Below are 25,821 nucleotides of genomic sequence, written 5' to 3'. Positions count from 1 at the left end.
TTTCCAATCTCTCCTCCCTGACCTTGAAGATTCACAGCTTCTCCTAGATCGCACCCACAGGGTGAACCCCCGACGCGGAGTTGAATCGGATGGCCCCCCTGACGTCATCACTAGGGTGCACTTCTTTACCACGAAGGAAGCCATCTCGGCGATAAGCCGCTCCAAAGACGAAATTACATTCCAAGGGACCTCCCTCCAGATCTTTCAGGACCTTTCTCCTCTCACTCTTCAAAAGAGGCGAGCCCTCCGCCCTCTAACCACCCTTCTTCAAGCTCAAAAAATCTGCTACAGCTGGCTCTTTCCCACAGCTTTGCAATTTTCCTACAAGGGCTCAATCAGGAAAATTAGTCACCTGGAAGATGCTGACATCCTGCGCCCAGATGCTCCAAACCTTCGTCTTCCCTGCCCTCCAAAGCAACGGCTGACTCAGACCTGGTGACCTCCCGTAACCCCACACAAATTTCTTGGTCGAGGGTTCCCAGATTCCAGAAGAGGAAATAGCCGGATGCCTCCCCATGATGGAGCCACCACCTCTATCCCGGCTCGTCAGCCCGGCACCATGATCCGATCAGCACCCTCAGGAACACAGATGAGCTGCATCCCCAAAAATGCAGCGGGCATTATTCCACGGTCCATGCCCGTTCCAAGGCACAGTCCACCTATGAGTCTTTGGAACAAACCACTAAGACTACAGGTAAGGTTAGCCATGTTGGCTACACACTGTTCTATGGCCCCGTTGGCCAAGGGAGGCACTAGACCCACAAAAGGTCTGCCACCCTCAGTTAAAACTCTGCCCTCCCGTTGGCGGACTGAGAAAAAACCCCATAGGCAGGTTGGGAAATGGCCACACACTCCGCGACATGATGGCTGATCCCTCTACATCTCCCCCTCTCCTCCAGGACTCGTCAACGGGCCCGGAATTGGTCCCAGAACATCGAACTCTGAGGTTCGTCTCCCTGAATGTCAAGGGACTAAATTCATCCGCCAAACGCAAGTCCATCCTACAGAAGCTTCAGAATGACGATGCAGCAGTAGCTATGCTACAAGAAATCCATCTGCTGCCGGCAGACCACAGCCGCCTACGCTCCCGAAACTTTCCGAAGCAGCTTTTCGCATCTGGGAACTCCAAGAGGGGTGGCACAGCTATCCTATTTGGGAGGGGACTGAACCCTCAAATTCTAGACTCTATAAGTTGCCCGGAGGGGCGGTACATGGCGGTGAAATGCCTGCTACTAGGACAACTCTACTCTATAATTTCCGTATACGTACCCAACCCAGGCCAGGCGCTGTTCTATAAATCCCCGAGTACAACTCTCACTCCGTTTCTGGAAGGCCAGATTGGAGGGGACTTCAATGGGGTCCCGGACCCCACGAAAGACAAGTCGCACCCGCCCAGCGCCGGAGACCTCACCATAGCCCTGGCTCTCGTACAACTATTCAGAACTCTGGGGGTGGTGGACTCATGGAGAGTACTCCACCCATCCGAAAGACTTTTCCTTTTATTCTTATGTCCACAGAACCTTCTCCACAAATCTTCACGTTCACCAACAATGTGACAATTGGTTCCAGAATCTTGTCTGATCACGCCCCGGTGACCCTTGAAATCCGAGTGCAGGAGCCAGCTAACCCCCAACAGTGCAGATGGACACTATATGATCCGATTTTTAATGAGATGCCACTCAGAGATGCGATTGCAACCACGATCACCAACTTCTTTAAGGAAAACCCCAGTGAAGACACCTCTACCGCCAATACTTGGGACACAATGAAATCAGTAGTGCGGGGTGAACTGATTGCGCAAGGAGCGGCCTATCACAGACACAAACGTCCAACTCGCCAGGGCCCTGAGGAAGAACTTAAAAATGCAGAAAAGACCCATAAGGAAAAGGGCTGGACCCCTAAAACTCAGCGGGCCATCCGGATAGCGCAAAAAAAGATCGAGGCCCACTACGCCGAACACACTGTCCACCAAATGGCAAAAGCTAAACAGTTTTATTATGCTAAAAACAACAAAGCGAATAAGTTACTAGTGGCCAAACTTGCCAAGGCGAAGAGGAACAACACAATTGTGGGTCTGTGGGACCAACAAGGCAAGGTCCATTACGCTGACCAGGACAAACTGCAGCTCGCTACGGCCCACCTGACTCAGGTGATGACCGCTCCAGTGTGGGGCATGGAGGAACAGAAGGAATACCTACGGAGTGCAGCGCTTCTCCGGCTAAAAACAACAGCCTGTGACTCTCTGGAGGCGCCGATTACTGACGAGGAAGTGGATGAGGCAATAAAAGCCCTTAAATCCCGAGCCCCTGGCCTTGATGGGTATACAACCAGGTTTTACAAGATTTTCAAACCCCAACTATAAGCACCTTTGGTACAGTTATTTTAATTTGTTCAGGACCACGGGCACTGTAACCTTGTCCATGCAGGAGTCAATTACGGTCTTACTACCTAAACCTGGAGGCGATCTGAAGAACCCTCCATCATATAGACCCATTGCCCTGCTCAACATATATGCTAATATATACTCTAAAATCCTAGCATCACGACTATCTCAGTTCTTGCCGGAGATAATCAGTGTGGATCAGAGTGGCGTCCTCAGACACCGCTCCACGGCCGACAACATTCGAAGAGCCTTGGATCTGGTGGAACTTGCCTCCTGAGACTCCCAGGAACTGGTGCTTCTGGCCCTGGACGCGACCAAGGCGTTCAACAAAGTAGATTGGACTTTCATGAGGCTCACCCTTGAGGCTTTTGGATTTGGCCCGGATTTCTGCACTATGACGCTGGCAAATTACAAAGCTCCCAAAACTCTTCTCAGAGTTAATGGCACCCATTCCTCCCCCATCAACCTAACTTGCGGAACCCGACAGGGATGCCCGCTGTCGCCACTCCTCTTCGCTCTAATTATGGAACCGTTCTCCCAGCGGATCAGGTTGAACCCTGCAGTCGGAGGCTTTCAATCAAGCTCGGCACACCACAAGCTGGCCCTCTATGCAGACGATGTCCTCCTGACTATCACGAAACCCTGTTCCTCCCTCCCTCAAGCCCTGGCTGAGATAGCGAGCTATGGCAGGGTCACAGGCTTTGCCATCAACTTCTGGAAATCAGCCGCCATGGGAGTGGGTTTGACCCGGAAAGACCGAGAAGCCCTAATTCCGCTGTGCCCAATACAATGGACGACCAAGGGAATTAGCTACCTAGGAGTCCAGATCCCGGCCAACCCAAGCGAGGCCTATCAGGCTAATTTTCCCCCATTATTTACAAACTTGGAGGCAGATTTGAGGCGCTGGGCGGCACAAGAGATATCGCTGATGGGCCGTATTACAGCCTGTAAGATGAACTTACTACCGAGACTTCTGTACTCGCCTACAGAAGAAAATGCTGCAGTTTATTTGGAAGGAGGAAAAAACCCAGGATCCCTAAATCCACGATGCTGGGCAACGCGAAACTCTGTGGCTTCAGGGTCCCTGACTTACAGAAATACCAAATGGCGGCTCAACTGGCCTGTATCCAATCATGGCAAGTCCTTACCAACCGCCCTAGATGGGTGGACCTCGAACAGGCGCAACTACCCCTCCCACTGTGCTTTCTCCCACATATCCCCCCTCCGGAACGGCGACAGTGGCGGAATCTGCTGGCGACCACCAAACACCATTTCGGTATGGGACAAGGCGTTGAAACAGAGGAGGATCCCAACGGGGCTCTGCCCCCGCTCGCCGGTGTTTATGAACCCGACCTTCTCACCTGGTCTGTCTCCCCGGAATTTTAAGACCTGGATTGCAGGAGGCTTAGAGACCATGGCACAACTTTTTGAAGGGGGCCAACCCTGCACCTTTGAGCGATGCAAAGAACTCTTTAGGATCCAGGAACAAGATATTCACATATGCCCAGCTGCGCCACTGGTGAACCCACCCACAGACTCGCCAGGCAGCTACTCGTCCCACCACAGCTATCGAATTGACCCTTAATGAGCCCCCCCCCCGAGGGAGAATCTCCACTCTATATAAACACCTCCAAACCGATTTCCTAATCTCCAAGACCCGGTACATGGCCCTATGGGAGGCGGACCTGGGCCTTCCGATTGAAGACAAACAGTGGGTTGATATCTGGTCCCGGGCTCACACCTCCTCCTCATGCATCACAAACAGTGCGCCTACAAGATCCTCCTCCGGTGGTACTACCCTCCCCTAAGACTTCATCACATGAACTCTACACTCAACCCACAATGCTGGAGACAATGCGGCCGAATAGGCTCCTTCTTCCACATGTGGTGGTCCTGCCCCAAGGCTCAAGCCTTTTGGAAACAATGCCTAGCGACAATAGCGGACATCACTCGGGTGCAACTGCCCTTGGCTCCCGAACCTATTCTCCTTGGTGCACCGATCCCCGGGATATACCCAAGGTCTGGTCCTAAGGCAAAACTATTATCGCAATGCCTACTTGCGGGCAGGAACGTGATAGCCGCACCTGGAAAACGACGGAGGGCCCGCTCATGCCTTTCTGGTGGATGAAAGTCTGGGACATCCTGATCGCCGAGAAGGTGACGGCTGCCGGTACAGGCACTTTACACTGCTTTCACAACATCTGGGGTCCGGTATTGGATTTTGACCAAAGGTTCCCGGCCCTGACATTCAAGCCCCAACTGGCCAGAAGAACTATTCAGGATGGAGATCCCCAGCGGGGACGTGAAGATGGAACTTGAGACTGGCGGGTGGGGTGGAGGAGCGTCAAATGGTATTACTGTATGCTTCATGTCGCAAGTAATTAAGCTTTGTATTGTCATAACCTGCCTGTTTAAAATAAACACGTTTAAAAAAAAAATGATTCCTTTCAGTGCTTCGGGTTACAGAAAAGGAAGCGTAAGTGGTGAATTACAACATCGTGGAACGTGCAGAGGTAATACATAAAAGTAGTCAAATCATGTGCCGACACACTGACACCCATCATAACTAAATTCATAAACACATCCTTTAATACCAATCTGGTTCCAGCCAGCATCGAGGAAGCCTGGGTCACACCGCTCCTAAAAAAAAATCGACCCCACTGTGCCCACCAATTATAGGCCAATAACAGTCCCGTTTCTACTCAAAATCCTCGACAGAATAGCATACAACCAAGTCCAAGCACACCTGGAACATAACCAACTCCTTGGCACAAGACAATCTGGTTTCCGTCCTAATCACAGTACAGAAACAGCCCTCTTAGATCTCAAAATCCAAATGGATTCCATCATAGTCTCAGGAAAACTCTGCATACTCCTCCTTCTGGACCTATCCGCAGCGTTCGATCTTGTGGACCATAATAAACTCTGCTCCACCCTAGCTAGAGTCTTCAACTTCACCACAGACACAACCACGTGGATCAAATCCTTCCTTGCGGAACGTACATCCAGAGTTACCATAGGCAAAGAAGCCGCAGACCCCATACCAGTCCCCATCAGCGTTCCTCAAGGGTCCTGCCTTTCACCCACACTCTATAACGCATATACAAAACTTCTCTTCTCTGCACTGGACGATATGGGTATCATCTACACCAACTTTGCAGACGACACCCAGATCCGTATCCCACTTTCAGGGAATTAGACCCAAGATACCCTGACTCAACAAAATGTACGCCATAATCCAAAACTGGATGGCATTAAATAGCCTTTGCCTCAACGATGAGAAGATGGAGATTCTCATCATGGGCCCCCAATCCAAAATAAGTGTTCTTCAGCCAGACTACTCTGCCATCAACATAGTTGGCACCAAAATACCAGTACTGAAACATGTAAAAATGCTAGGAGTCTACTTGGACACAAACCTCTCCGTGACTAAACACATCAATGCCCTTTCATCTTCCACCTCCTACACCTCTAAACCTATCTTTCTGTCGTCGATTCCTGACCCCCACCAATTGCATCACACTAGCCAGAGCCTTGATTCTTTCAAGGTTTGACTATTGTAACGTATTATTACTTGGTACCTCCACCATCATCACCACCAAATTACAACTTCTACAAAACAAAGCCCTTCGAGCCGGCCTCGGAATAAGAAAAACTGACCATATTTTCAAAACAAGAAGAGCGCACCACTGGCTACCCATCAAAGCCAAAGTAATCTTCAAAACCCTGTGTATTATTTTCATATGCCTCCACAAAAATGCTCCCATCTACTTAAACCATGCTATTGCCAAAAAAGAAATCGCCAGATCCCTAAGATCCAACAACCACTCGCTTTTAGCAATAGCCTGGTACAAAAAACACCAGAGCAGAGGGCAGTAGCTTCCAATACATAGCCCCCAAACACTGGAATTCTCTACCGCTCAACATCAAAAATGAAGAAACATTCACGGGTTTAAAAAAACTGCTAAAAACCTGGCTATTCAATCTATACTAACAATATCAGCCAGCATAACATGTGAATAGTTATGTATTGATTTATTTATTTATATAGCGCTTTATACCAAGGCGCTGTATTTGTATATACCTCTCTGTATTGTAAATAACTGTGCTCTTCTCTTTCATAGACTTTTTTTTCTGAATTTCTGTCAGTGTAACTGTGGCATAATGGCCTATTGAATGTATGCTTTATTAAGTCGTCTGTAACCTTGCTGTGATACCGAAGGGTCTGGGCGTGTAACAAATCAAATAAATACCGATTGTGCGCAAAAGTGCGAAAGAGAAGTACTTGGTGATCACATCCATTGAGCCTGGCTCCATGTTGGAGGGCGGCAGCAACACATAGATGCACAGTCAAATCGGTGGGCAAATACATGGTACCTACCCCATGTTGCAGGGTGGCAACACATAGATGCAAAGTCAAATCAGTGGGCAAATAAATGGTGTCTCAATACCTTCAACTCTCTCTTAAATATATTCCTTCTCGAGCTCTTCCCTCATCCGCCTCCAACTCCCTCAGGGTCAGTCGGTACTCCAAGCTACTAGTTGGTGCTAGGGGCCTCCCTCTGGAACAGCCTCTCTGCCTCCCTGAAACTTGAGGTGAACCATCTCTGGTTCCGGAAGCACCTCAAGACCTTCCTCTTTGCTTCTGCTTTCTCTCCTCCTCTCCCCTGCTGAACTCGTGACTGAAACTTGTCAGGTGTCTTGACCCACGTTTGAACTATTATGCTACAACATTTGGTGCTGTGGGCTTAGAAAATCCAAGATGGCTGAAAAGCCCACATTTGCGCCAGAATCCAGGATAACCGCACAGTTTTGCGCACACCAAAATGGTCGCCTGACCTTACACCCACCAGTGCGAAGCGTGATGGGCCAGAAGCGCCATGAGCAAAATCAGTGCAAAGGAATATGGTGCTGTTCAAAATCCGAAATGCATTAATTCAAGACAGCTCCCAAAAATGGGTGCAGTACTGGCGTTTCACACTAACCGGCACTAGCAGTCTAAACTCTGACAGGAGGCCTGTCTTTCAGGAGCTGACAAGGAACCTAAGTTAGCTGGAAACTTCAAAGCCTTGCTGGTTAATGAGAATTCTTAACACCTACTGTTCACAGGCCTGGCTGCATTCTGCTGTCTCCACCAAAAGGAGATCACACCTCTCTGATTGAATCAGGGGAGGGGACTGCAGGAAAACAGAACAATGAACTTTCCTTGGCTCAGGCAAATGCTAAATCAGGGGTTGTAAATGGCTTCCTCTTGGAAGGAAATGTGAGGGGCGCTGCCTCTGGGAGCCACCTGAGCTGGAGGCGGGGACAGACAGAAATTCCCCCATGTGCTTTGGAACCTAAACCACACCCATCTGGGCCAGAGCATAATTTTAAAAAGATGGATAATTCATAGTACGGAACTGTCAAAATTATGTTAATAATATCATTATTCCTGTGATTTTTCTGTGCACATTTTAAGAGGTGTTAGGACTCTGTGCTATGTTCTGGGGGGGTAGTAGCGGAAAATAGGGTATTACTCCAAATGTCTGTATGTTAAAAATCTGACACTTTATCATCTGATGCCCATATTCCTTGCGCACATTTGTGCAAATTCTGGAAAAGTTTAGAGGTTGTGTTCTGGATGAAAAAGGCAGAATTCTATCAGAAGTGGACACGACATCTTACAAAGACAGGGATCGGATGGTTTAGTGCTACAGAAAATATGTTAACTCGACATATAATATTAGAAAAATTGTACATAGATAAATATGCATTTGGATCAAAAATAAATTTGTGTGCAAAGTGACATGGGGAGGATCCTCTGACCCATAAACATACCTCATCACGATGACACTCCATTTCCTTCCCCCAATCAAGGGAGAGAGGAGAACTTGGCCAATGATAAGTTGTGAGGGGCGGGCTTAGTTATGCCCACGCACACACCCATTTTCAAAAGATATTAAAAAGAGCCACTAAGACCCAGGAAGGGACATTCACTTTCCAATTCAAACGGATTTCTTGCGAAGCATTTTTCCGGACCAGACAATATCCAGAAGGACCATATCCAGAACTTAGAATCCAGACTTCAGAACTTGTAGCAGAGAGGCCTAGTACACAAGCTGAATCCTTCAGAGGCCTCAGAATCCAGCAACCTAACCAAACTATTCAACAGCCGGGCGTGCTGTTTGATTCTGGCTAGAACCCTGTGCTAGAACCCAGAAAGCAGAGCTGTATCCAGAACCCAGACCAGACCGCCATGCAGTGCCAGAACTTTTGCCAAAACCAGAGACCCAGACCAGATCGCTATGAGCAGAACCGGTACCAGAGACCGTCCGTGGTGAGAGAACCGCAGCCAACCAGACCAGATCTTGACGGCCTATTTCAAATTTATAGTGCGAGTACCCAGCCAGAACTGTGCATAGTCATCTATTAGTTTAAAAGAAGCTTATCCCATCCAATTCAACCTGCCTAGAACTGCATTAGAAATCGCGTGTTCATTCTGTGACTTTAAAGCTGTGAAAGTGTCATTTGCCATTCTGAATCATTATTTCATTTCTGGAAATCTACCTCCACAAATCGTCCGTATCTTTTGAACCGCGTGTGCTAGGAACAAGATTTAACTTTCTTCTTAAAGCTAAGATTCCAGCTTTCCAAGCCTAAAACCGACTTTCTAATCATAGTTTTTCCGTAATCGCGCTCGACACACTCGGAAAAAGTACCGCGAATTGCAACTAGCTCATTTCACCACTTGTAAAAAAAATAGCTGCTTTTGCTTCCATTGCTGAAATTCGTTTTCAACCTGACAATCCCTCATGAATCACTGATAGTGTTGACCTGAACCAATTCAAAGTAGCTGTCACCTACCCCGAATTTCCTATAGGGAATTAAAATCATTTTTAGCATATTTTCACTTCTTTGCAAATCACATTTAAAGTATTTTTGCCTGTGTTTTGAAATCATCCCTATGTTCTAAGCTTGCTAGGGGGGAACTGAATTGGTATTGCATTTGATGGTATTCCTGAAAATTGTGTGCTCTCCTTCCATCTCTTTATATTGCATAGGGGGTGGGGGGGAGTGAATTGCCACAAGGGGTGATTCTATTCTCTCTTGTTGAAACCATATCAGTTTATTTCTGTGCTGCATTCTTTCCATCATTGTTTTTCCTTGAGACCATAAAAGCATTCTCAGCTACCTTATCCTTTCTATACCAACTCCTAAGAGCGTACCATTGTAATACTATCCATTGTTGATCACTGTCATATTCTTAAGTGTTCTCTCAAATATTTATTTATAAAAGTGTGTTATATATCTTGTTTAGTTTTTCAATAAATCTTTTAATTTGCAAAACAAACCTACTTCTTGGCTCAGTGAGGTCAGGGAAATTCAAAGAGAGGGGCATTGTACAAGGGTTTATCATCCAGATCTATGAACTTGTCATAAAAATATATAATTAAGGGCTTCCCTTGGGCATCCCAGACTCGGCATTGACTTAGTTGGAGTGCTGAATTGAAGTCGCTTAACAGAGTGGGGGCTCGTCCGGGACGTCTGGATTAGATCTACCATTTGTGAAGCTTAATACTGTGTGCTAACTGACAGGATACATAAATCCTGTGGATCGCCACACCGTGTTATATTGTAAAAGCACCCCTCAAAAGAAGGACGCTCTGTTTTGCAAAATAAAATACAAACTTCTGTAAGTCAGGAAGGAAATCAATTTCCAGAATGACGACATTGGTAGATATGAAGATAGCTAGAGAGCACCTCTTACATAAACTGTTTGTGAGAGGTGAATGGTCTGAACAGGACCAGAATGTGTGGCTGCAGGCGATCACACAACAGGTCAATGCGACTGGGTTAGACAGCTGGAAAGATCAGGGTCCTTTACACGTGGCCCTGAGCGAACTATACATGGCCCCTAAGGCCAAAGATGAGCACAACAAGATTGTTAGGATAGCAGAATATTTGTATTTATATATGGGAGCCATACAGGACAAAGGTGCTGAAGGCCAAGATCTGGCAAATAGGCAACAGATGGCATTAGAGAAGGCCCGATCTGACCTGGTCTCTTCTGAGCAGAGGCTGCACAGGAGTCAGAAAATGAGAGTAGACAGTATCTCATTAAAATCAAAGAGGATATGGGTATCCTGCAACAGGAAAAGTCTGACCAGGATACCAGATTTCTGGCCTTGCAGAAGGAGTACCAAGAAGCTTTGGACGCCCTACTGCAGAGCCAGAAAAAGCTGGAGCAACAACTGGACTTCAATAGGGCATGCGCAGAGCAGGTAGTCACCCTGCAAAGCCACCTAGATAGGGAGAAGGCAGAGAGCAACAAACTGATTCTGAAAGACCTGGATACCCAGACAGAATTTGAGGAGGAGCGCCAGAAAGCTGGTGCCTTTCAAAGGCAGAGGGACGACCTGGTGGCACAGATGCAGGCTCTTGGTCAGGAAAGGGACACCTTAGGCCAGGAAGTCTGCCACTTAAAAAGAAAAATGGAAGAAAATCACCTGGCCCTCCAGGGACTGGGTGACCTCCAAAAAGAGCATCAAAACTTGTTGGAGCACGCCAGGAGGGTGGAAGATGCTCTGGCAAGAAAGGAGCAAGCCAGTAGGGATGGGACTCAGGGGGTAACCCTCCTGCAGCAAAAACTGGCCCAGTACTCCAAGACTAACCAGGAAGCACAGAGCGAGAATGAGGCTTTCTGTCAGCACAATGATAGGCTCCAGCAACAGGTAGCCATGCAGGAGAGACTGATAGTCTAGTAAGGCCTTAACTGAGGAACTGAAAGCACAGGCTCTTGCATGGCAATAGGGAGCAGGGGCTGATGGAGATGAGGTTCGCTGGGAAAGGGAAACACCTGAGCATAACCTCAGGAGCCCTCGTACCAGAGGCCTTCATCTCTCCCAGTCCCTGGACTCTGCCACCCCCACGGCCCCTGGCGCACATGAGCACAGGGCAACAGGGATGGTGGATTACTATCCAGGCAAAAATATGGGGCTCATAGGCCAATACCACCCAGGAATGGATGGGCGGGCATCCGGGTATGGGCACCTACTTACAGTGCAATTTAGTGGGGAACCCCAGGAGAGTAGGCCCAATAAGGGCGTCCTAAAAACCTCTGCCCAGAAAGGTCAGTGGGGGGGTGTACTCATCAAATCCTGGCAGCATGGAGGAATCTGAAGACTCCTCTGAGCGTCACAGGACACAGGAGACCAGGTCCCCACGTTCTGCCAGCCATTCCCAGGCTCGCAGAATCCGGGAAAACCTGGAAGATCAGATGGGCACCTCTGGGAGCAGTGCTTCTGAGTCAGAGGATGAATGGACCAGGGTTACCTGAACCAAAAAGGCCATTGAGGATAAAAGGGCCTTGCTTAAGGACCCCTTAAAACAGATTAAGGCAATAAGGAGTGTCATCACCCCTTATCACAAGAACGCCAAGTATTCTGTTTGGGAACACTTGGAGCTTTACGAGCAAATGATGGTGACTTTCCATTTGAAGGACAGCAGTAGCTGCATCCAGTATGTAAAATGGACATTCTCCCCAGAATACTCCAGTTTCTTTGCGGGGCTGGAGGACCAAAACCATTCAAGATGGTCCACATATAGGGCGGCCATCTTGAAACATTTTTCTGTTCACCGGAATCCCCAAGAGGCTCGAAGGCAGCCTACAATTTGCAATGTGGGGAGGATCAGGCCCCACAAGAATGTGTGCAGGAATTGAAGCGTGCCTTTGCACAGACTACCAGAAGGGTGCGCACGGACAGCAAAGAGTTTGTAAATAAGTTTTTCCATGCCTTAACCAAATACATAATGACCCAGCTAGTGAAAGATTTTCACGAGAAAAGGTCACTAGACTGGGTCATTGAACAGGCTACCCGGATCTATGAGGTGCAGAAGCCCATATAAAATAAAAATAACGCTCAGAAAAGCCCCAAATCGACCAGCACCCCTGCTGCTGCCAAGGTGGCAGAGGTAAAGGTTGCCCCCATTTTAGATTTGGAGATGGGGGGGGGGGGGGCCTAAAAACCTGCCTGCACCGAATAATTCTCAGCCCATAAGGCCCTCGGGCCAGTCACAGACAGGGAGTCAAGGAGGTAGTCCCACAAATGGGGTCCCTCGCTCCCCTGACTATGTAAGTCCCCGCTAAAAGGGAAACCGACCCTTCCTGGGGTATGTGTGGACTCCTCCAACCCAAGAGGGATGGATCCAACCAGGCACCCAACCCAGGGAACTTCCCTCCTAACTTCCCACAGGAGGGAAGAAATTCACCAAACCCTGGGCAGAACGTTTTCCCCAGGTATCCACCCAATTTCCAGCCCCAAAATCATTCATCCTCCTTTCCACAATTCCCTGAGCCCAGACCACCTAATCCGGGAGAGGGGAGGCCAAGGGTGGAGGGGTACCCACATCTTCCCATCCCGGGGTACTACCAGAGAAGGGATGGCTACCCTTCCTGGGATCAGCCCAGGGAAGAAAATAGAACCCCGTACCAGCCTGAGCGGGTTTCACAGTTAGAGCGCCAGGTCCAAAATATGGCACGGGATCTGGGTCACATGCTGAGGGCTCAACAGAACCCTCAGATGAGCATGCCTGCGCAGAATGCCCCAAACTCTGGGCCTGGTGCTCCAGAACAATGACGGAGGCAGCACCCCGATAACCCACCGGTTCCCAGGGAGGAGTCACAAAGGGAAGGGGGGTGTAAAGCCTTGGAGGAAGCTTCCTTCCCCACTTGTAAACAGCCCCTGGAAACCCAGGAACCGGAAACAGAATCTCCTACCCCTGAAAGTCTGCCACCCAAGGAGCAGAGAGGAGGTAGGAGAAACAAAGGACCCAAACAGACCCATTTTGTGGAGGAGGTACAGATCTTCCAATTTGAGGGAGAGGGATCCTCAGAGGATCCTGGGAAAAGGATCTTCAGAGATGGGGGAACTCCTCCCAAAGAAAAATTGGTCCCAAGGGATTCCAATCCAGACTGGATAGATGTGGGGATTGAGCTGTCGCCGCCCATCATTCTATCCCAGAACCAACAATACCAGAAACGCCTGGTTCAAACCCATCCGGGTGACTGCCTCCAAAAAGGGGGGAGCGGCCCTGAACCGGAGCCAGGGGAACCCAAAACCGCATCCATAGACTGGGTAGATGTGGGTATTGAGCTGTCGCCGCCCATCATTCTACCCCAGAACCAACAATACCGAAAACCCCTGGTTCAAACCCATCCTGGTGACTGCCTCCAAAAGGGGGGGGGGGCGTCCCAGAACCCGAACCAGGGGAACCCAAAACCGCATCAATATCCAATTGCCAACTTTTTCATTCAGATTCCCAAAACTCTCTGCCGAACTCTGCCCAAATCTCTTCTCTCTCTCAATGTCCAAAACCAGCCCACCAGTTGTCCAAAAATGTGCATTATCTGTGCCCCCTTGAGGAGAAGGAGGGAAGATACTATGCCCCAGTACAAGTACAGGGGCAGGGTACAATTTTGGCACTGGTGGACACTGGATCCCAAGCTACCCTTTTGTCCAAAAGGGCCTTTGATGAACTAAATGCAGGAAGGGGGGAGAATTACCGAATTCCGCTCACCTCTCTTCCTGGACAACTTCAGAACTTTGACGGGAAGGAAATTCCCGTCAAGGGGACTGCAGATTTGGGCGACACAAGGTGAAACACCCGGTCATAGTAGTGACTCCAGAGGGCACCCCTTGTTTACAAGGGAATGACCTCCTGAGAAGGTTGTCACCCCTAATAGATTGCGTAAACAAGGTCCTCTGAACCCAGACTAGCCGACCAATAATATTAAAACACAGCGTCAACCATGTTAGTTTAAACGGCACCTGCCACATGGTTGAACAAAAATCTGACCAAGTAGAATTTCACTTCCAGAACAACCAAATTCCAGATGTGACAGTAATAGTAGTAGGACAACAGACTGGTGATGGGGGGTCCTCTCTATTTCTGGAAATCAACCTTCCTGCCTGTTTAAGGTGGTATTCCACACTGGAAGGAAACACTCCGAAATTCTTTACTAATCCACAATCAGACATTCACACTCCAATAGTCCAGAAAGATGTGAAATCAGCTCCGAGCCTGGCTGATATTCAGCAAATTGGAGAACAGTTGTTCATCCCTGTTCAGTTAAATGATGGGAAGGACTCTGTCCTCGCCCGAGTGTGTGTGAACAACGGTAAGAGCTTCATCAGCGAAGCCATTTTCCACCAACATCCCAAAAGATCCAGCCATTCCCACATTCAAACTGATAGACAAATGGGAAATGGATCTGGAAACGCCCAATTCCAAACATCTCCTGCCAAGCAGGTGTATGCTCAAAATCTCCATTGGCAACAAGAGCATAGTCCATAATTGTTGGGTCGTGCGAGACGTCACTGCCGCCGTTTACTTGGGCAGTGACATTCTCAATCGCTTTGCCATTAGTTTGGACCTAATAAACTTCAATGCTTGGTCCCGATTAGCAGATAATCCCACGGGCTTTAATGATCCAGAAAAAGCATTTAGGTCGGCTCGATTGCTACCTTATGCAGTTGAAATTCAGATTAAAGAGGAAGACCCGACAATTCTCCCTGGAAGTGAAAGTTAAAATAGGACAAAAATTGAAAAACCCTGATGCTTATATTCATCTAAATGCTTCTCTCCAAGAGCAAGGGTTGGGGCTAAACCCAACACCATTAGTCAACATAGAACATGACACCATTCCAATAGAGGTGGATAACAGCGACTTAAAGAGTATTACTCTAGCCGCAGGCACCATTATTGGAATGGTGGTTGATGACCGACATTTCTCCATTGATTTAGGAAATGAACTGTTAGGACAAATCCCCAAGGACTGTTTTGACAGTGATGACAGTACAACACCAGACAGGATTTTTACCCGGCATGGGGGGGAACTTCCTGGTGTACACTTCCTGTCCTTATGGTAAGGAAGATGTGACTTGTGACTTCAGGAGGGATGAGGTGATTTTCCAGGTCCATGAGGGTTGCCTTTCCCACCTGAAGCCTCCAGTCCAAATCAGCACTCTGACCAGGGACTTCTCCACCCAGCTGGAGGAGGCCGCTGAGATAGCAAAACCAGAAGTCTTTCCAGGCTTCAGGCAGTTAGTGGAAGAGAGAGTCAACCTAGCTGATGCCTGTGTGACTCGGGAACAGAAGCAAAAGTTGAAACAAGTTTTCTTGGATTTTCAAGATCTCTTTGCGGTAGACTCATATGACTGTGGTCGCACCGACATCCACACAATAATTCCCACGGACCCTGGCATGACTCCAGTGTTTGTGAAGCAATATCGCTTGCCTCTCGCATCCTTGGAGTCCCTTACTGAAATAATTAAGAACCTTGAGTCCCGGGGAATAATCCGTCCAGTTCACAGCACCTTCAATAATCCGGTGCTGGGAATATTGAAGCCAAACGGCCAGTGGAGACTCTGCGCCGACCTTAGGGAGCTCAACAAACGGGTCCATACTTCCCGATGGCCTCTTCCCTACATTGAACAAGGGCTGGCCCAGATCCAGGGGTCACAGGTATTCACTGCAATAGACCTGTCAGTAGGGAGGACCAATACAAGCTGGCTTTTACCTTTGGGGGCCAGCAGTACACATGGACCCGAACTCCCTTCGGATACCTCAACTCTGGCAATGAATTCAACATTTTCCTACACAAGGCCATGCCCGACCTGGGTGCAAGGGGTAACCTGGCTTATGTAGATGTCCTCATCAAAATTTCATCTGTGGAGGAACACATAGCGGAGATCCGTTATGTTCTGACACAGTTGAGGGCCGCCGTAGCAAAACTTTCCTTTCAGAAAGCACAGTAGTGTAGAACCCGTGTAAATTTCTTGGGGCATGAGATTACTCCTCAGGGTCTCTGTCCCCAGGAAAAGAAAGTGGAAGCACTTCAGAAACTGAAAGACCCCACAACTCTGCGGGAACTAAGGAGCCTCCTTGGACTGACTAATTACAGCAGAAAGTTCATTGAGGGCTATGCAGAGATCACCAGACCCCTGATTCATCTCTTGAAGGGGGGGGGCCAAGTGGGATTGGGGTCCAGAAAAATCCGAGGCAGTAAGGCAGCTCAAAAGAAGCCTCTCGCAAGCGCCCTGCCTAGCTTACCCTGTCAGAAACAAGGAGTTTTTCTTGGAGACAGGGTTCTCTAATACATGCTTGACTGCAGTATTATATCAAAAGCATGACAAGGTCAATAAAGTAATCTCCTATGCGAGCATAACTTTTTATCCTCTGTGGAGGAAAAATTCAACGATTGTGAGAAGGCACTCCTGGCAACAGTGTGGGCATTGAAGAATTACCGCCCGTTTATCCAGGGGGAACACATCATAGTGGAGACTCCACACCAGCCTCTGCAATATCTCCAAAGTGACCGAATCCGGGCTGGAAATGTGAGTAATTCCCGAATTACTTCCTGGATTCTGTCAATGCAAGGCTTTCCTGTGGAGGTCAGATATGGCCAAAACAAGAAGAGATCCTCGCGCAAGGTCTGGCTGACTTGCATGATTGTGCCAGAGAAAACTGTCTCGAGGACTAAAGTCTAAAAATCAAGGACAACATGGAGGCATATATTAATTCCCCACACAAAGTCTTTGAAGAAGACAATTGTGAGGGAATGCCCACTGTTTATGTGGATGGATGCTCTTACCATGTTGACAACAACGGGGAAAAAGAACTTGTGCCCGGCGTAGGGAATGCGCGGGTGAATGAGTACCCAGAACCCTCCGCTGGATACAAAATTGGTCACCGAAGTAGTCGGGTGGCAGAGTTGATGGCTGTATATCAAGCCATCCTCACTGTTGTCCAACATCAACTCCACGAGCTGGTCATAATCACAGATTCGGATTATGTACGGAACGGGTTCATGGAGCACCTGGTTAATAGCAAACCCTTGAAACATGGGAAGTTAATCCAAAACATTGATAATCTGGTCACTGTGAATGGGATGACCATATACTGGAAAAAGATCAAGGGTCATTCCAAAGTAGAGGGACCAGACAAAACTGGAAATGACTTAGCTGATTAGCTGGCCAAAACCGGGGCCATCCAAGGGGATCTAATAGAGATTGAGTCCCTGTTGGGGGAAATCCAGGTCACTGCGATCACTAGGTCCCAGACAAATGCTCACAATGATTTTTCAACTGCACAATGGAGTAAGGAGACCCCAGATGCTGATTTGATCATGGCTCAGAAGGGGGATCCAATAACTGGTAAGTTTTACCAACACATTGAGGACCCTGTAAACTTTCCCCCAACGCATACCGATTACATTGGGGAGGAGGACCTTAGAGTGTTGATGAAATGTCCAAAAATGTTCTGAATCCAAGACGGTTTGTTGGTAAGGAAATCCCAAGCTGGCCATGATCAGTGGGTGGTCCCTACCTCATTCCGAAGCCTGATGTTAAGTCACGCCCATGATGCACCCACCGCCGGTCATAGGGGGTTTCATACAACACTTGAGATTTTAAGAGAGGTTGCATACTGGCCACACATGGGGCAGGACCTCGACCAATACTTGAAGGGGTGTCTTGAGTGTGCACAATTTCAGCCAACATCCCTCACACAGCGTGCGCCTCTCCAAAAGAGGGGGATGACACTGCCATGGTCAGATTTGCAAGTTGACTTCATAGGCCCCGTGATTCGCTCCTCTTGGGGAAACAAGTACATGTTAATGGTGACATGCTTATTTACTAAATGGGTAGAATGTCTCCCGGCCCCAAACTGCAAGGCAGAAACAGCAGCTGCCCTGATTATCAACCACATCTTTTCGCGTTTTGGTCTACCCCAAAGTATTGAATCAGACAGAGGTAGCCATTTTACCAGCGAAGTAATGACAAAGATGTGGGAGATACTGGGGGTTAAAAGGAAGCTCCATATTGCTTACCGGCCAGCCTCTTCTGGTGCAGTGGAGAGATACAACAGAACCATTGTGAGCATCTTAAATAAGTTTTTGGCAGATTCTGGGCCAAGTTGGGATATCCGATTACCTCTGGTCCTAATGGCCATCAGATCTACCCCTTCATCTGCAACTAAAATGTCACCGTTTGAGCTGAGGACTGGACGCAAGATGGTGCTTCCCCAGCATTTGTTCTACTGGACCCAAGAGCAGACATTAATCAATGCTTCCACAACTCATGAGTATGTGGAGAATTTAAGGAAACACCTTCAAAATGCTTTTGCCTATGTTCAGCGGAATCTAGAAAGATCAGCTGAGAGTATGAAAACTCACTGGTTTGAAGACTAATAGGAAAGAATACAATGTGGGAGACCAGGTCTATCTATACAATTTCCAAAGGAACCAGGCCAAACAGCGAAAATGTCTGCCTACATGGAAGTGACCTTTTGAAATTGTAGACAAAATCTCCCCAGTCGCCTACAAGATCCGCATCCCCAATGGTAGTTCGGCGGAAGTGGAAGACAAGTGTGTCAATATTTATCAGCTAAAGTATTGCCATCCCAGGCACACACTGCAGCAACTGGAGGAGTCCTCTGCAATCCCAGAGGGGGCTGATCCAGAATAATACAAGTCCAACCCTAAAACATTCCACATATAGCCTATAATATTGAATGCAAATGTCTCCTGATGTATAAAATGTATATGTTCGCCCCACCATTAATAGTGGTGGGGAAATGTATATGAATATGTTTCTGCCGCTTTGCTTTGTCATCCTAGGAGAGATGAAACCATGTAGACTGACCAAAGAGGACGACCCGGGGACCGAGAGCAAAGATCCGAGGGGCCCGGGGCACCGCCTGAAACTCCCATCAGGACCGGCGAGGAGAACCGATCGATCCACCCTGATGGAGAAAAAGATGCTGAACTGTGCCATCTGCGTAATCAGAAGATGATGATGCGGACATCCCAGCGCGTGGATCAAAACATCCTTTGCACCCGACTCCCCCTCGACTCGAAATCAAAGTGCAGTCGGGCGGGGGGGCTTGTCGGGTGTCTTGACCCACGTTTGAACTATTATGCTACAACATTTGGTGCTGTGGGCTTAGAAAATCCAAGATGGCTGAAAAGCCCACATTTGCACCAGAATCCAGGAAAATCGCGCAGTTTTGCGCACACCAAACTGGTCGCCTGACCTGCCACCCACGAGTGCGAGCGTGATGGGCCAGAAGCGCCATGAGCGAAATCAGTGCAAAGGAATATGGTGCTGTTCAAAATCCGAAATGCATTAATTCAAGACAGCTCCCAAAAATTGGTGCAGTACCGGCGTTTGACACTAACCGGCGCTAGCGGTCTAAACTCTGACAGGAGGCCTGTCTTTCAGGAGCTGACAAGGAACCTGAGTTAGCTGGAAACTTCAAAGCCTTGCTGGTTAATGAGAATTCTTAACACCTACTGTTCGCAGGCCTGGCTGCATTCTGCTGTCCCCACCAAAAGGAGATCACACCTCTCTGATTGAATCAGGGGAGGGGACTGCAGGAAAACAGAATAATGAACTTTCCTTGGCTCAGGCAAATGCTGAATCGGGGGTCTTGAATGGCTTCCTCTTGGACGGAAATGGGAGGGGCGCTGCCTCTGGGTGCCACCTGAGCTGGAGGCGGGGACAGACAGAAATTCCCCCATGTGCTTTGGAACCTAAACCACACCCATCTGGGCCAGAGCATAATTTTAAAAAGATGGATAATTCATAGTACTTAACTGTCAAAATTATATAAATATCATTATGCCTGTGATTTTTCTGTCCACATTTTAAGAGGTGTTAGGACTCTGTGCTATGTTCTGGGGGTAGTAGCGGAAAATAGGGTATTACTCCAAATGTCTGTATGTTAAAAATCTGAAACTTTATCATCTGATGCCCATATTCCTTGCGCACATTTGTGTAAATTCTGGAAAAGTTTAGAGGTTGTGTTCTGGATAAAAAGGGCAGAATTCTGTCAGAAGTGGACACGACATCTTACAAAGACAGGGATCGGATGGTTTGGTGCTACAGAAAATGTTAACTGGACATATAATATTAGAAAAATTGTACATAGATAAATATGCATTTGGATCAAAAATAGATTTGTTTGCAAAGTGACAAGGGGAGGATCCTCTGACCCATAAACATACCTTATCACGATGACACTCCATTTCCTTCCCCCAATCAAGGGAGAGAGGAGAACTTGGCCAATGATAAGTTGTGAGGGGCAGGCTTAGTTATGCCCACGCACGCACACCCATTTTCAAAAGACATAAAAAGAGCCACTAAGACCCAGGAAGGGACATTCACTTTCCAATTAAAACTGATTTCTTGAGAAGCATTTTTCCGGACCAGACAATATCCACAAGGACCATATCCATAACTTAGAATCCAGACTTCAGAACTTGTAGCAGAGAGGCCTAGTCCACAAGCTGAATCCTTCAGAGGCCTCAGAATCCAGCAACCTAACCAAACTATTCAACAGCCGGGCGAGCGGTTTGATTCGGGCTTGAACACTGTGCCAGAACCCAGAATGCAGAGCTGTATCCAGAACCGAGACCAGACCAGACCGCTGTGCAGTGCCAGAACTTTTGCCAAAACCAGAGACCCAGACCAGATCGCTGTGAGCAGAACCGGTACCAGAGACCGTCCGTGGCGAGACAACCGCAGCCAACCAGACCAGATCTTGACGGCCTATTTCAAATTTATAGTGCGAGTACCCAGCCAGAACTGTGCATAGTCATCTATTAGTTTAAAAGAAGCTTATCCCATCCAATTAAACCTGCCTAGAACTGCATTAGAAATCGCGTGTTCATTCTGTGACTTTAAAGCTGTGAAAGTGTCATTTGCCATTCTGAATCATTATTTCATTTCTGGAAATCTACCTCCACAAATCGTCCGTATCTTTTGAACCGCGTGTGCTAGGAACGAGATTTCTTCTTAAAGCTAAGATTCTCAGCTTTCCAACAAGCCTAACTTTCTACTCATTATAGTTTTTCCGTAATCGCGCTCTACGCACTCGGAAAAAGTGCCGCGAATTGCAACTAGCTCATTTCACCACTTGTAAAAAAAATAGCTGCTTTTGCTTCCATTGCTGAAATTCGTTTTCAACCTGACAATCCCTCATGAATCATTGATAGTGTTGACCTGAACCAATTCAAAGTAGCTGTCACCTACCCTGAATCTCCTATAGGGAATTAAAATCATTTTTAGCATATTTTCACTTCTTTGCAAATCACATTTAAAGTGTTTTAAAATCACCCCTGTGTTCTAAGCTTGCTAGGGGGGAACTGAATTGGTATTGCATTTGATGGTATTCCTGAAAATTGTGCGCTCCCCTTCCATCTCTTTATACTGCATAGGGGGGGAGTGAATTGCCACAAGGGGAAAAGTGATTATATTCTCTCTTGTTGAAACCATATCAGTTTTTCTGTGCTGCATTCTTTCCATCATTGTTTTTCCTTGAGACCATAAAAGCATTCTCAGCTACCTTATCCTTTCTATACCAACTCCTAAGAGCGTACCATTGTAATATTATCCATTGTTGATCACTGTCATATTCTTAAGTGTGCTCTCAAATATTTATTTATAAAAGTGTGTTATATATCTTGTTTAATTTTTCAATAAATCTTTTAATTTGCAAAACAAACCTTCTTAGCTCAGTGAGGTCAGGGGGATTCAAAGAAAGGGGCGTTATACAAGGTTATATCATCCAGATATATGAACTTGTCATGAGACTCGGCATTGACTTAGTTGGAGTGCTGAATTGAAGTCACTTAACAAACTGCACTGGTCACCTGGCTACCCTCTGATCTTGGGCCCTGGTCCCATTCCCCACCAACTGCACACCTGCACTGCCTCCTGGGCAACCCCTGCACTTGTGGGCTGTTTCTGTACCCCTACAGCCCCCACCAGCTCTCAACACTTTGTCTACACTTACCCTCGCACTTGCCTCTAGCTGGCCGCACTTTTACCTATTATTTTATTTATTTTATTTATTCTTTACTGTTGATCCTATGTATTGCACTGCCCCCAGCGACTGGGCCCGGATGGGGGACACCACAGCATCATAGGTGACTGGGAGGGGCATGGGGGCACCACAGCATCACCAGCGACTGGGGGGGCACACACGGCATCACAGGCGGGTGGGGGGGGACCACAGCATCACAGGCAACTGGGTGGCAGGCGCCACAGCCTCACAGGCGACTGGGGGGGCACCACAGCCTCACAGGCGACTGGGGGGGGCACACACAGCATCGCAAGCGACTGAGGGGGGCACACACAACATTACAGGCGACTAGGGGGCAGGGCACCAACATATCACAGACTGGGGGGGGCGGTGCACCACAGCCTCAAAGGCGACTGGGGGGGAATGGTGCACCACAGCCTCAAAGGCGACTGGTGGGGGCTGGGGCACCACAGCCTCAAAGGCGACTTGGGGGAGGAGGGGGCACACACAGCATCACCGGCGACGGCGGAGTGTGGGGCACACACAGCAACACCGGCAACGGGGTAGTGTGGGGCACACACTGCATCACCGGCGACGGGCGGGGGAGGGTGTTACACACACAGCATCACAGGCGACGGGGGGTTTGGTGCACACACAGCATCACAGGCGGCTAGTGGGGGAGCGCACACAGCATCACAGGGAGCTTGGGGGAGTGGGGCACCACAGCCTCAAAGGCAACTGGGGAGGGTGGGCGGCACACACAGCATCGTGGGTGGGGGGGCACCACAGCATCACAGGAAACTGGGCAGGGGATGGGGGGATACACACAGCTTCACAGGCGGGTGGGGGGGGCAAACAAAGCATCACAGGTGACGGGATTCACACACAGCATCACAGGTGGGTGGGGGGCACCCACAGATTTCACAGGTGACTGGGGTGGGCACACACAGCCACACAGGTGACTGGGGGGGAGGGGGCCGCCACAGCCTCAGACAACTGGGGGGGCACCACAGCCTCACAGGCGACTGGGGGATGGTGGGGGGTCACACTCAGCATCACAATTACCTGTTAATTGATATGTATTCTTATTGCACAATGTTTGATGCAATATATTTTCAGTTACATAGTATGTGAACCTTCCTTGTTCTCGTGTGTCAACTGTACATTTCCGGCATCTGCCTCCCCACTTACGAGTGAACCCTTGACTGGTCTTCCCAGCTAGGACTTGGATAGTTAGGAATGACTTAAGGGATCCCTGCTTTCCACAGACAGGTTGATAATGATTGGTAATAGCATCATTATGTTCCTAAGCCCTTGCCAAGAAGACATATAAAGTCCCCCTAAAAGTCTGCAACAGACGTTCCTGGCATCTGGAAAAGCGAAACCACGCTTGCTTCATTGATGAGCTTGTTTGACCCAAAGAGACCCTTTTCAGTAACACAACCACTTCCTGCAAATAAGATAAGCAGCACCAGGAGATGGTTAGGTTTGTAGTCTATATATATTACTCACTTTGCAATCTACCTTGTTTTATGAAATTGTGTGCTGTTCCATGTAAGATAACTTTGATCGTGCTATTCTTTTACAAACTGTGCATAAATGGTTGTTCCGTTACTATTTCTTGATTTTCCTAGGTGTTTTTTCTGGAGAATGACGACCAGCAGAATTCGCTGAGTGACCCTGCTGATCACAGTAGATTGACTGAAAACGTTGCTAAGGCTTTTTGCTTAGCTCTTTGTGTGCACCTCAAGTTGCTGAAGGAAGATGGAATGACCAAACTGGGCCTGCGTGTTACACTTGATGCCAATCGAGTAAGCTATGAGGGGGTTAACTTCCAGATAGATTCTAGGGCACACTTTGATTCATAGACCGTAACTTGTATCATTGTTTTCAAGTGGTTAAGATTTCTTGTACAATTTTAAAAGCTGCAACATAAGGAGTTGTATTGCCATTAATATGGGAACAAGCTTTTCAGAAGAACAATGTATATAAGAAGATGAGGAATAAGTGAGGAGGGCAGACAGAGGGATACAAAGTTGATGAATGATAGATGGGGCCGACCGAGGAATTCATGTGTGAGGATAGACAGTTGGTTGACTATGCTTTGTTGAGTGGATGAATGAATAAGCATGAATGTGAGAAGAGAGGTGGAAGTGTGAAGATGGTATGGATAAGGAGTATGGAAGTCACTCATATACAATGTGCAAAGCTTTGAAAAATTGAAGGAAATGTGTAAATAGATTGGCTTTTATATAGTTTAATCTAGAAGAATTCTTTTTTTGTGCAGCTGCCCTACACTGAGCAGAGCGATATTCTTCTACATGCTAATGTATTTTGCAGGTAACATGGACTGCATTTAGCGCCCAACGGTATGTAAAATGGGATTCTAAGATGAAAAAGCCTCTAAGTTTCATGACCAAAGTAAGCAATCAGCAAAACATATTTGCAAATAACGTTAATGAACCCAATACAGTATCACCAGTTACACATAGAACATAGTCACCATCCTTAGATGGTAATATCCATCTATGTTGGATGTCCCATGTTAATGGGATTTATTCTGTCTTAATGCGTTTTGAGTTTAAACTGATGACCTTCTTCAGGAATGAGTCCTAACTACCTCACACAGTCTACCAAAATATTAAAGTTACACATAATTAATGAGTTATGTCGATATTAAATGAGACAAAATACTTCATCCTAAAATCATACAAAAGTCAAACCATAAAGCTGTTGACGTCCACATTTGAAGCTAAACTTCACAAGGTAAAATCTTTTCAAGGTATAGTATTCACATAGAGCGAAGTGCTGTTAACCATAAAGGCTGCCAATCCATCCAAGCACTAAAACTATTAATAGAATCCACATAAGAAACAAGAGTCCACTATCGACACGCACATCCTCTCTATTAGATCTTTGATCAAATATGCAGCAAATGCCACTCCTCCCATATATGGGAATCATTCAAGTCCGGCCCCTGGTTCCGCTGATAACAAGTGTATTATATAGGATTACTGATGACCTAGGTTCACCGCCATCTTGGTGGAACAATGTAAAACAAACTTAAATCTTTTGTAAAAAACGGCAAATGTCCCAGTTTAAAAAAATTAAGAAAATGTGTAAAATCGAACTAAGAAAATATGCAACCAATTAAATATTGAGAAATTATCAAATTGTGACCAAAATATTTACAAAACACGAACTAAAATAAATAGCTAACCAATATAACAAAGTCGACCTAAAACAAAAATAACTTAATTGTCAAAATGGGACATTTAACACGTGATGTTTACATCCAAATTTAATCCAACTTCCAGAGAAAATAGTTCCTGAACAATCTCATGAAAGTTCATGCAAAAGAAACCCAATCAGTATTCACATTTTTTGTAACTAATAATGAGAGCTTATGTAACCAGTACATTTCCCTTTGTTGCGAACATCTTTGTTGAATTCACCTTTAATCCCCAGCCTCCCTAAATTGCCCCCCGAAATGGCCACTTCCAGTTTAGGCAAAAGCAGACATTGCAAAATAAACTCCATTTGAGAAATCGTATGCTTTTTTCATAATGAGTTGCAACAGGTGATTTCAT

At 47.3% G+C, this 25,821-nt stretch overlaps 1 protein-coding gene across 2 annotated transcripts in view; it reads left to right on the top strand.

The window, feature by feature from the left end:
- ZFYVE9 (zinc finger FYVE-type containing 9) overlaps window positions 1-25,821 on the top strand; it is a 1,362,935-nt gene that overhangs the window by 1,242,207 nt on the left and 94,907 nt on the right. For both annotated transcript variants that reach the window (XM_069642200.1, XM_069642199.1), the window contains exon 18: window positions 23,866-24,042. In XM_069642200.1, coding sequence (XP_069498301.1) covers window positions 23,866-24,042 — 177 coding nt within the window. The remainder of the gene's footprint in view (window positions 1-23,865; window positions 24,043-25,821) is intronic.

This window comes from Ambystoma mexicanum, chromosome 1q (genome assembly GCF_040938575.1).
Source record: "Ambystoma mexicanum isolate Mex_15411 chromosome 1q, UKY_AmexF1_1, whole genome shotgun sequence".
NCBI lineage: Eukaryota > Metazoa > Chordata > Amphibia > Caudata > Ambystomatidae > Ambystoma > Ambystoma mexicanum.
The sequence above is the reverse complement of the archived record's forward strand: the minus strand, read 5'-3'. Positions and strand labels throughout refer to the sequence as shown.